At 37.0% G+C, this 12,972-nt stretch overlaps 1 protein-coding gene across 1 annotated transcript; it reads right to left on the bottom strand.

Moving 5' to 3' along the window:
- Positions 1 to 1,158: 1,158 nt before the first annotated feature.
- Positions 1,159 to 7,452, bottom strand: LOC148364245 (transmembrane protein 82-like). The gene is made up of 6 exons (XM_088337172.1): positions 7,241 to 7,452; positions 7,087 to 7,159; positions 5,389 to 5,575; positions 4,903 to 5,320; positions 2,524 to 2,708; positions 1,159 to 1,305 (listed from the first exon to the last, which is right to left on the bottom strand). Exons 1-6 carry the CDS (start codon positions 7,311 to 7,313, stop codon positions 1,201 to 1,203), a joined length of 1,041 nt encoding a protein of 346 aa, XP_088193298.1. The 5' UTR covers positions 7,314 to 7,452; the 3' UTR covers positions 1,159 to 1,200.
- Between the last annotated feature and the right edge of the window lie 5,520 nt (positions 7,453 to 12,972).

Genomic DNA, 12,972 nt, shown 5'->3' with positions numbered 1-12,972 from the left:
ACATAGGGGAAATTCTTTTTTATATTTTGTCCATGAATACTTATTAAACAATCCCAACTTGTCTGTCAGCTTCCTTTCATTGCTTTTCCCTGGTTGCGCCGTGTCCAGATGTGTGTGTTCATATTTAAGAAATGAACCAATCCCATTTCAGACATTAGTTGTTGCTAGGTTCAGAAATCTACCCAGAGGCCTTCACAATCAATCTTGAAGACCTTGTACTGTAACATCCGTGTTAAAGGTGTTGATTTAGTCAATCAGATTCCGAGTTGGTTTTCTAAGCACCTGCTTGCAAGCCTTGGGAAACATCACCGTTTTTACAAACTATGGCTGGCTAGGGAGCGGTAATCTGCCAAACCAATAGCACCAAAAGCCATTAAACTTAAAAAGACCGAGCTGCACACGGAAATATATTGTTGTGTTGATTTAGTAGCAAAAACTTGGACAACTCTGAAATGAGCAAGCCTTTCGCAAGCGGAAAAGGTTTTGTCTGACACTTTCAGAGGTAAGAAATGGTAAACGGTCTGTGTTTATATAGCGCTTTTCAAGTCACTGAAGACCTCTCTAAGCGCTTTACAATGTGCTTTACTCTTACCCATTCACACACACACTCAAAAACCCATAGCCAGGGGCAGCCATGCGAGGCGCCTAGCTGCCTATCATGGGCATTAGGGGTTCAACACTTCCACATTCAACTCAGGGGAGCTGAGAATCGAACCTGCAATCCAAGAGACCAAGCCTGACCAGATACAAACTTCAGTTGGGCCTAAAATATCAATCATTACAATCGGGTGGGTCTGAGCTTCTCACTTGCTGACTTCTTTTTGTTAATGTCCACCTGTCATTGTTCATCTTGGTCTCTGTTTATACAGTCTTCTTTGACTTAGATTTCATTTCAAGAGACAGGCTTTATGTGTCGCTCGGGGAGCCGGCGTTGCGGACTACGGTTGGCAACGCCACGTCTCTAATTCAGACTGGAGCTGAAGGACTAGATGTGAAATGCAGGGCCCCCCACTCATTGACAGAATATAATTTACACACTAAAACCAAAGTATGGATGGTTTTCTTGAGCATCATTTTACAAAACAACCAGCCTGAGTATCAATGGTAAGGGGACTTTTCTCTGGTAAAAAATGAAAACATTTATGTTCGAAACAATCAATAGGTCACAAAATCTTTTATTATAAAGTAAACATTAGAAAATCATTTATGTGTTGAGCTGCTTTTCGATGTTGTGTTACTCGTATGTTCCATTTTTCCGGAACTGGAGTTTTGTCCATATTTGGTCGTGTTGGTGTCCTCTTCCTCCTATAATAGAATGACATGTCCATATTAGCAGTATATTTTTTCAACTTTAAATAAAAACAAATGACATCAAATGTATTTGTGGAACACTTCTCAGGCAATACATATCTACTTACTTTGCTGTACAAACACATTCACTCCCACCTAACAACTCGAAACACCATATACACATACACAATCAATGGTTTGAATGCAATAAAAAAGAAATGAATACTAATATAAATAAAATATATGTCATGATTACTTATGCGGGGCACCTGTTCCCCTCTCCTTTGGTGCAACTGCCTCGGACTCCCTGTCACTATTTAAACCCTCGTCTATCTGGCACCTGTTGTCAGTCCGTCAGCAAACCTCAGTTAACTCTAGGCAAGATTTTCGACCCTGACTCACTCCTGTTTTGGCTCACGTCTGTTAGCCGGATTCGACCCTTTTTTTGATCTTGACCACGTCTACTCTCCTCTCCTGGCTTTCGACTCGTTCCTGATCTCCACCACGCTTTTTTGCTCTCCTGTCCCGACTACTGACCTGTTTTTCCATCGCTCGGCACAGATGTGCCACTTCCGCGTTCAGAGCGACCTGCTCCCCGTGACCAGCGCTCACCGGATCGTGTGTGCAATCCTTTCCCTTCTTCCCAATAAAACTGCGAGAAACATACCCAAGTGGGTCCTGTCTCTGTTCTGGTCCTGACAATATAAATATATGAATAGGCACAGACCAACCAAGTAAGGAAAGGGACTACAGGGAGGCTTATCCCCCCCTAAAGAATATTATTGATAATAGTAGGGCTAGGTATTCATTAAGGCTGCACCCAACGATTATTTTAATAATCGATAAATCGGTCGATTATTTTTTTTCGATTTATCAATGAGTCTGATTTGTAAAAAAAGACATTTTCAGCTTCCAGCTATTCAAAATTTGGAAACAAATGAATATTCTATCATGTAAAACTATGAAAAAAATCTAATTGTTTGTCAAATAGTTTAACAATAAACAAAAATACATAAAAATGTATGCTTTACACCTGCAAATATGTACAGTAAAACTAACGGACCAAAGTGCTACTACTAGTATGTCCCGTTGAATCCATTCTCATTTGCATTATTTATTATTCATTTCTTTCATAATAATCTTTTGATGCTTTTATTCAAAACATAGCAGCGCATATGCGCCATGTTAAAGTCAAAGTAATGGATGGATACTGTAGGTTGTTCTTTTACAGACCTTTAAGGCAAGGCGTAAGAGATCTCGAGAGAAGAAGAGGCAGACGGCTTCCCCGATGAAACCGACGAGGACGTGGAGGACGTCGGACCAATTCCCCATGGTTAGCATCAGCACCAGGAGGGCCCCCAAACGCAACACCGCCGTGTGCAATAGGGTCTCGGCCCCTAACTGGCGCTTTTGATCCTCTGAGAAGAATCAAAGCAAACACAAATTCAGACATTCACGTCATGTATTAAATGTGTTTATCTTTTATGTCAAGCTGAACGATTTTCTTCGAGAGCCGCAAATACAATTTACTGTCGTTATTAATGCTGAATCGATTACATACTCGATCATCCTTTTTATTTCATTCATTATTTTAATTACTTACATTATTTTAGATTTTATCTTGAATTTTATCGTTTGTTTTTGCAACATACATTGCAGCATGGTCATCCTGGAAGGGGGATTACCTCTCGTGCGGCCGCTTCTCAAGGTTTCATTCTACTCAGGTTGAGGTTTTTGAGCTTTTCCTTGCCCTCATGTAGGTTCTAGATCAGGGGATGGTGTAATAATAGTCTGTTTACGGTGGTCTGTTAAGCCCTTCGAGACTTGTGATTAAGGGCATCACAAATAAACATCTCTTGACCAAATATACGCAAATCATTTCTTTCCCCAGGGCTATCACCACCCTAAACAAGTGTGCAAAACTAAAAATATATATATCTTCCAGCTTACTTGGGAATTTTTGTTGCTGCTAGTGTTATTACACCAGTTTTGATTGCACTATTGTCACGATGCACTATTTTATTATTGTAACTTGGGCTTTAAGTAAATATTTTTGCCTATTGATGCTGACATTTTATTATATTATTTTTTTAATGTAAGTCATTATTACGTGTTTAGCCGGGAGTGTCATACCCAAACTCCTTCCAAACAATGTTCACTACAATTTTATTCTATTCTGTTTATTTCTTGCTTGTTTCATTTGGGGATTTAGACATTAAACACTCCCAAAAGACCGTATATCAAAATGGGGTTAGATATAAACAGATGCAGTACTTGAATCAATTTGTTCTGAATAAACTAGTATTTTGAAAGATTGTTCACACTCTTAAACGAGATGGTATTTAAAATAAAGAATCATATCTCCAGAGTTCGTTTACATAAAATAAAGCAGTTATTGGGATGTTTATTTTTAACAAAAAGAGTAATAACCTGAGTAGTGGATTTTTCCACTCTCAATTTGGATTATTTTTTGACCCAACTCTTTTAAGAGTGGAAAAGGTTAGTTTGTAAATGTACTTAAATAAAAGCATTTACAGTACAGTGATCCCTTGTTTTTAATCCCTCGATTAAATTACAAAAAGAACCACCAAATGGTAAAATCTGTAAAGTATAAACTGTATTTTTTTATACATTTTTATTATTATTTTTACATTTTATGATTATTAAAAAATTAAATCCTCGATTAAACACCGAAACCAAAATACAAACCCCCTTTTACAGGCTCAAGCATTTGTTCAACAAATAATAGTACTGTACAGTTTTAATTTACCTATTTTGACAATTCACTACTGTGCCGTTGCACGACGCTATTCAGTGAAGTAGCCAAGCTGTGAAAAGTAAATCACGTTACAGCGAGGGATTACTGTATATTGAAAAAATACCTTTATAGTTGCAAGTAGTACAGTTGCTTGAACACATTTATTAAAAGCGAGTGTATATTTTTGTCTGACTAAATATTTTTAATTATTAATTATTGTTTATTTTTGTTTGTTTGTTTTTATTTATCCATTTATCAAGTGTATTCTTTTGTATAATGCTTCAGGTCCCTGAAAAATATTTAGTGGGTTAAAGTCGTTACAGGGACAATGTGTATTATTTAGCATGTCCTAGGCGTTCAATAAATATAATTCATTAAGATAAACAATAGTGATTTGGACAAAAAGTAAAAATACATTAACCATAATAGAAATGTGCTATTGTTTAAATACTCATAGGCAAGAAATTTTGAATTTATTTGATATAACATGAGCCTCATTAAGGTAACTGACATATATGTTATCTTCTATTTTCCCCCTGATTTGTTTGTTACTTTGTTCCTTGCATTAGCATTTTGGTTTTTGTTTCTGGTTTGGATATTGGCAGGGTTTTGTTTCTTGTTTGGACATGTTATTTGTTTTGTGACTTCTTGTTTGTTTATTTTGTTCCTGGTTTTGTTGTCAAATACCATCCTTATTTTGAGCACCCCTGCTTCAGTTCCTCAGTTACCTTGTAAATATTTGTTCCAGTTTATTCTGACATTCTTTCACTTTTAAGTCTTTATGATGTGTTTATCCTGGAATACTATGAAGACATTTGTAATTCTAAGATTTAATCTTTTTTGTAGATTCCTACCTTGGTTATAGAACACCAGCATTGTGTAACAAAGCGTGAGGGGAGTCCAAAACTTGAGCGAATCCTTCTGGGACAGGAAGTGGTCGTAAACCGTGGCGAAGGAGGCCAACCCCGCCACGGCGAAGACCAAGATGACAGAGCTCTGCACAAAAGCCAGCAGGGTGTGTCCTGAGGTCAAAAGAGTGATGCATCTCCCACAGTATCGCTCAGTGCTGTGCAACGGGTAAAGTCGTCCCACGTGATTCCACATAGAACCGCAATAACTCGCTAGAGCCCAACTGAAGGCGGCAGCCAGGAACAAGCTTAAGGAACTGTGCGGCGCTCCCTGATGGAGAAAGTCTAAAGAACAGGAGATGCCGCAACCGAGGGAAAAGTGGCTCTGGATGAGGATCAGTCCCAGGCCTCTACCACCAGCATCCTGATGAGAAAAATAAGTTCAAATCCAGGCCACATGAGGAAAGCGTGTTTCTTTTTGTATTCACTCACAAGTCGCGCTGATATCCAAGCAGAGACGGCTCTTAAGGAAAATTCCAGAACGATCAGAGAAGAAACTCGCGGTCCAACCAAAGACAGGAGGCCGGTCAAGACCCAGAATTTGACTGATGACCGCCAATTGGTTTGGAGCTGGATTTGAGAGGACGGTGTTTTCTCTTCACTCTCGGTTTTAGAATCACTGAGAAAATTGACAAAGATTGGTATGGATTGTAAAAATAAACTTAATTCGGGTCAAAATATAGAGTGATCCACCACTAGGTTCAATTTCCAAATCGTTCCGGTTTTATTTCTTTCCCCCCATTCTGTAAAATACGAGAAACAATATATTTTTTGGACTATAAGTCACAGTTTTTTTCATAGCCTGGCCGGGGGAGCGACTTGTACTCCAGTGCGACTAACAAATATGCTTTGCATTTTTGGGCTGGTGAGTCTTTTAATCCGGAGCGGTTTTTAGTCCGGAAAATACATTGGAAAAGTTCATGTGCCAACAAATCAAATTTTTTTTATTCTAGCATACAGCCTTTATTGACTTTCCCCTATTTTAACATTAATATTATAAGACCTCTTTGACCTGTTTTCCTCTGTTAGGAGCTACAGTTCACTCAAAGCAAGAACAAACAGGCTCGAAGACAGTTTCTTCTCCAGGGCTATCACAACCCTAAACGAACACACTATGAAAACATTTCTTGCCACAATTTTATTTTTTTCCTCCTTGGCTTAAAACACACTTTTATTCTATAGCTTATGAATGACCTATATTTCATGTTTAAAATATCTGTGTATCATTTGTCTTTGCAACATCCTTTGGAGTCTGGTCATCCTGGAAGGGGGATTACCACATGCGCGGTCCCTTCTTAAGGTTTCTTCATTTTCCTCATGTTGACGTTTTTGAGTTTTCCTTGCCCTCGTGTAGGTGTTAGATCAGGGGACGGTGTCATAACAGTCTGTAGTTTGCAATAATCTGTCGTTTGTGCAGCCCTTTGAGACTCCTTGAAATTCAGGGCTATCCAAATAAACATGACTTGATATGGCTTGACTCCTTTTGTTGTTGCACAAAACTGTAAAAATGTATATGTAATTACATATACCTTGTGAATAATATTGCTTTTTAAAAAAATGTGGCTGCTGTATGTTATTGCACATATTTTCATTTTACTAGTACAATTCCATATTCTTCGTTGTATTATTATGAATATTATTGTTATACCTTAGGCCAGTTTTTCTAAGCACTATGTTGTATGATTAATTGTTGCCTATTCATCCCGATAGTCTTTTGTCCTTTTTCTCTTCTAAGTCTCATTATTCCATGTTTTACCTTGGAGTGCCATGTCTAATCTAATGTTTTTCAACGTTGAAATCAATGACAATAGAGACAATTCTAATCCAAAAGTTTTTAGACTCTTTCTCTCTAGCGGCTTCATGAATTGATTACAGTCAATGTAGCTAAATATTAGCACAAAAGTTGCATATCATGTACACTGGGAGTCCTGAGAGTGATTGAAATTGCCCTGTTTTCCTATTTTGTTTCGGTTTCCATTCAGGCCAGTGATTGGTGGAAAACAAGGAAGCGAAGTTAAGAAACTCCTTTTCTCCTGCCTCGCCGCCCAGTAAAGAAAATAAATAGTACTGTGGGTAGATGAAAGCTCACATTTGGACTTTAACGTAGATTCAGTCTAGCAAAAATCTCACCTGCATATTTGAGTGAAATAATACACTCTCATCAGACTGCACAGCACTGATATTCCACATGCAGCTACAACGCCTTAAAACACACACCAATATGAGTTTTTACACACTTGACTCAAAACATTGAAGGATATAATTTACCTACAGACTAACTCACCTTGAAAAAAGCAGTCAATTGGATTGGATTCAAGTGGAAGGACCTCGAGGATCCAAGAAAAGGGGAAAAACATTTTCGCCTTGTATTACATGGAGATAAGTCTGAAACCCCACGCCTGTTTACGGCACATTCCCGTAAAGCCAGGCTTCCGAGCCTCCCACTAAAGATTAAGCGAATATCTGCATTGTGAAAACGACGACCGGTCGAGTTCCAAAGGTCAAAAGTGATTTGACTGCGATTGTCGATGTAATCAGTGCTTGATGAAAGAGGCTGAAAATCCCGGCGTATAAAAACCCCTGAAGAGGAATCACGAGGACTCAAACTGTGTCATACGATGTTTAATCTGCAATGTGCACAGACATGATGCATCACACGGTGATTAGTATTAAACAAGAAGGTACTGCGCAGCAAGGTGGTTGAGTGGTTAGCGCGTCCACTCCACAGTTTTGAGGTCATGAGATCGAAATTTCCTGTGCGGAGTTTGCATGTTCTCCCCGTGCTTGTGTGGGTTTCCTCCGGGCACTCCGGTTTCCTCTCACATTCCAAAATGCAAAACATGCATGTCAGGTCCAAATTAGTCTGTCTCTGTGTGCCCTGCGACTGGCTGGCAACCAGTTGAGGGTGTCCCCTGCCCACTGCCCGAACATAGCTGGGATGTGCTCCAGCACCCCCGCGACCCTACTGAGGATAAGCGGCGCAGATAATGAATGGATGGATGGAAGAAGTTACTCATACATTTCCCCCCAAAAATCCGTGCATGATAAGTTTATTCTTCCCGTTTCTGTTTTTAATATTGGACACATTATTTAGGCAATTACATTCCCCAGTCTCTTTTCTTGTAGGTCTAAATCATGAAATATTTTGATATACTATTTTTTTTAATTGTGTATTTATTATATTTACCAAGATATTAACTGAGTTTACTGCAAAAAAAGTAGTCCCATTTTATTTTGAGGTTTTTTTTCAACGCATTTTATCAAACGTATTGCTTTAAAAAAGGGACACATCGTAATATTTTTTTAATTTATTTATATTCTGCACATATTAAAATCATTTTGATGATATTGCCTTTTTTCTAAACTAATATCAAATCAAATATAACATGTAGAACTCTGCAAATACATTTATTGAGAAAGATTGGATAGGTCTTTTTTCTTCAAATATTGTAGAGGTATTGGATTCCAGACTCTGTAAACTCACTTCTATTCTATAGCCTATGAATGACCGATATTTCCAGTTGACAATATCTGTGTATCAATTGTTATAAGAACATCCATTGCAGCCTGGTCATCCTGGAAGAGGGATTACCTCATATGCGGTCCCTTCTCAAGGTTTCATTTACCTCGTGTTGAGGTTTTGAGTTTTTCGTTGCCCTCATGTAGGTTTTAGATCAGGGGATGGTGTCATAATAGTCTGTAGTTTGCAATAATCTGTGGTCTGTGCAGCTCTTTAAGACGCCTTGTGATTAAGGGTGTCACAAAAAAACATGACTTGACTTGACACCTGCAAAGGAGATTGCATAGGATGCAATAGATCAGGCATGTCAAACTCAGTTTGGCTCGGGGGCCGGATCCAGACTATGTTCTCAGGTGGGCACGGATGATTAAGAAGCTCAACTCCAAAATGTTTGCTTTATTTTCCAGTATGCTTTATCATTCAGCCTGCATTGCTAACCTATCCTACATATTATAATTCTATTAACAACACATATATTCACAAACGATGCGTAGAAAATATTCTCATGTTTGGCATTGGGTGTGTTAACTGGTTTATTTGACAATTGAGTGAAAAGGGTTTAACACCTTAAGCAAATCACCACGCTATACAAACTCAACATTGCCCTCTAGCGGCAAGAGAGCATTTGGTTTGCATTTAAATAAATAAAAAAGGTTTTGATATAAATGACCTAGAGACTCGATTTTTTAACATACATCATCCAAAGGGCCGCATGCAACCCGTGGGTTGAACAGATTAAAATTTCGCATTTTGAGGGTTTTTTTGTACAGTCCTCTCCTGTTCTCATTGCAAGTATAAATTCCATTGACGTCTTCTCTCCTAATTTGGAGGGTCTACGAAACTATAAACTTATCAGTTCAAAACCTTAAAAATTGGACCTCTGTGTTAAAAAACGTTTTGGGGTGATTTTGAGCAGAACAATTTTTAATTTAATGTGTTTAAAATAGTTCTGCAAAGACGAATCGACAAAATCGATTAAAATTGATGAATAAAAGCACTGGCAACTAATTAGATCTTCGATTCGTTTTATCACGTGATTTTTTTTGCCACCAAGAAGGTTGAATCGATGCAAATTAGAGTGCACACCATCTTGTGGTGACGCTAGGAATCGTAGTACCGATTTAGTCCAGCAGAGAGCGCCGAGACAGTTTTTATAAAAAAGCTATGTTAAAGAATTTTATATACTGTACTACATTTTGAACATTGGATCATTTACAAACAAAATTGACCTGAAAGTTTCAACTTTGTAGTGTTTGACTGTTTCATCATGAAACAAAGTTAACAATTTTCAAGGAAACAGACGGATATACAGAGAAAAGCAATCAGAAAATAAGTACAAAATAAATATTGAAAAAAGAAAAATAATATTGACATGTTAAACTCTACAAAGGGGCAAATTCTTGAAAATATATCATTTGCATATTGGCAATGTTTATCATATTCCAAAATGTAACCCCCCCAAAACAAGTTTGTTGACATTTAGAAAAGTGGGTTTGTTTACATTTTTGACAATTGTTTTGGTGGATAAAAAAATCTACAAAAATTGAAATGTATTGCTTTTTCTTTATTGTATCTTACATATTTGCAGGTGTATTGTATACATTTTTATGTAATTTTTTTATTATCAGGTTAATTGACACACACTTGTAATTCTTTTTATTGTTTTATATCATAGAATATTTTTTTGCACTCGTCTATCCCTCTAAAACTTCAATATTTGAATAAAAATGAGGGAAATTAGAAATCCGATTCATCGATTTATCGAAAAATTTCTGAAATCATTTGTTAGTTGCAGCCCTAGTTTAAAATAGATAAATCAACTTAATTGCATAAAAAGGGAAATTTAAGTCATGGCGCAATCCATTTTAGACTTAAACTGACTTCCTTGCAAATTAAAGATGAATGCCATATCCTTGTAAAATTGGCAAAAATAATGAAAAATTGGAGTGATTTTCCGAAAGCGAAGGTCTGCTGATTGCAGCTAAAACTGTGCCCCATTCAAAAGTCAAAATGTTATACAGACGCTCCCCTACTTACGACCATTCGACTTAAAACGGTAGATACGAACATTTTTTCGGGATGTCGTAAAATATTGCCGTAAGTTAAATTTTGTATTGTGTGCACCTTTTTCCGAGTACAGGACATGGCTGTAGTGCTTCTTACCACCGCTACCAGCCTGTGGTGGCGCTGTGAGAGGTCACCCAGCTACCACCCAGAAGAAGAAATCCGCTTCCTTTTCCTAGTTCGTGTGCAAAATTGTACACTGCATCTCCAGCGCGCTAAGAACTTCGACATTTTAATTGTTTAATATCTTGTGCATCCAATCAATATAATTGGTGTATGGTGTAAAGAAGAGGCGAGTCGTTTCTTTTGAAATTAAAGTGGAATAAGGAGGCTTGATGTGGTTGAGAATATGGTTGGATCGCTGTTTTTTCGGCCACTCTCTACCACGGAGGAGGACCTTTTGAAGCGTATCTCCCAAGATTAAGCTAAACTCTGATTATTTATCTTTATAGAGCATATTATTTTATGAAATGTTTATTTTTTAGTACAAAACAATACAGGTTACTTATACAAGCCTTGAACATACTTATATAAACATCAAACATACAAAATATAACACTGAAGAAACTTAAAAACGAATTCAACTTTGTAACGATCGTCCAGAACCAATGTCGTCCGTAAGCAGGGCAGTCTCTGTATGTACACATAAAAAATACAAGATTTCTTGCCCCATTGGCAAGTACTGTATATTTAAATATTTTACAATATTTTCAACTTTTTCTTTGTAAAACAACAAAATTACTTCGTGAAAAAGAAAGTTAAAAAAGGGCATTGTTCTTCTTAATGGCATAGCTAACTTGTGTCACGGTTGCCACGGCGCCCAATTGGTTTATGAAAGTTTTGTGGAAAAAAAAAACAAAATTTAAAAAAATGACCAAACTAATTCGCCATATGCCACATCGGAAATGTTTGCTCATTTTAAGCGTTCATTTTCTTATTTTTACTAGAAAATTATCAAACTGCACAGCAACAATGTGTACATATATTTTCTTATCTTGCTAGAAAAACAGTTGTTAAATACAGTAAAATAAAACATAATACTTAAAATGAGCCAAATTAACAGCCAATGGCACCATAGATAATCATTCTAGAGAACAAAATAGTCTTAAATGACATTGCTCGTTCTAATTTTTTTTTAGATTTATTTTGGTGAAGAAAATAATGATTTATTTTCTCATTTTAGGGATAAGTTTTAGATAGATAGATAGATACTTTATTCATCCCCGTAGGGAAATTCACACTTCCAGCAGCATCCTTGTGTTGAAAAATAAAATAATAGAATAAAGATATAGAATACAAAAGTATGACGTTTTGCTATGGAGTATTTAAATAGTGCTACGGAAAATACACACTGTAATAAAAATAGGGTCATATGCAAATGTAGGGGTGGGGTTTAATGTGGGCTTTTACTCCCCCGGGTAGAGTTAAAGAGCCTCATGGCATGAGGAATAAATATTCTCCTCTGTGGAACAACTCTGACAGCAGTTCTTATTTTACTTAAAAATTCCCGTGAAAGATAGTCATCAGAACAATATATACATATCTTTTCTTACTTTACAAGAACATTTATTCTACAATATAGTAAAATAAAAAAATATACTAAAAATGAGCAAAATTAACTATTGATTGGGATATATTTTCATTGTTTTTTTTTAAATAGTTTGCAGTGCAAAGTAAGATACATACTTACAAGTCTGACCCATGTAAATATTAGGGCTATTCTTCACCGTGACAACGAGGCACTCTAAAGTAGTCATTCCAGACTGAAGTCCCCGTCCACACTTTAGATGTTTCATTCTTTCTTTTTTCAACACTCATCACAGTCCAGTTTGTGCAAGAGGCAAAAATCGAAGTGTGGATTGCACTCTTTAAGAATACTCTGCTTAATCTCTTCTTCTTGTTTAAGTCAATTGGTGCATTTGAGTGGGACCACATCTCATTTAATTGTGATTTTGTTGGTTCTATTTCCTTTTTCTTCCCATAATAATGAGTCCCAAAAAGTCAGTGATAAGGGGAACGAGAAGTGGAAGACAGTGGCAGCAATGATATCGTTAAAGAGGAAACGATTGCAAAACACAACAATGGTGTATGAGTGCTGGCCTTTGAAGCGCTGCTGGAGGGTACAGTAAATAGTTTCAAAATGTTATATTTTAACATTTTTACCAGTATAGTAATCTTTATTGACTAAACGAATGAATAATTATTGATGTTTGGGGACACAGTTTTTTTTTTCAGTATTTTGAACTTCTTTTAGCATGTGGCTAATTTAAAGCAGTATTAAGGGGTTGCTTTTATCCGATGTAGGCTTATTGGCAATTGGTATCCCTCTGGCTTCCTGTCCTTCCACGCCATACTGCTGCCTTACGTCTTCCACCAACCATCGCCGAATCACTGCCGTTTGGGTTAATGTACATGACTGCCCCATTGCCGTA

This window comes from Urocampus carinirostris, chromosome 6 (genome assembly GCF_059441175.1).
Source record: "Urocampus carinirostris isolate Australia breed hairy pipefish chromosome 6, RoL_Ucar_1.0, whole genome shotgun sequence".
Taxonomy (NCBI): Eukaryota; Metazoa; Chordata; class Actinopteri; order Syngnathiformes; family Syngnathidae; genus Urocampus; species Urocampus carinirostris.
This window is presented reverse-complemented; position numbering and strand designations above follow the sequence as displayed.

Coding starts and splice junctions, on each gene's coding strand:
- LOC148364245 (XM_088337172.1), bottom strand. CDS start 7,313: ATGTTTTTCCCCTTTTCTTGGATCCTCGAGGTCCTTCCACTTGAATCC. Junction 7,160..7,240: donor AATTGACTGCTTTTTTCAAG/GTGAGTTAGTCT, acceptor GTGTGTTTTAAG/GCGTTGTAGCTGCATGTGGA. Junction 2,709..4,902: donor GCTGGTGTTCTATAACCAAG/GTAGGAATCTAC, acceptor GATTCTTCTCAG/AGGATCAAAAGCGCCAGTTA.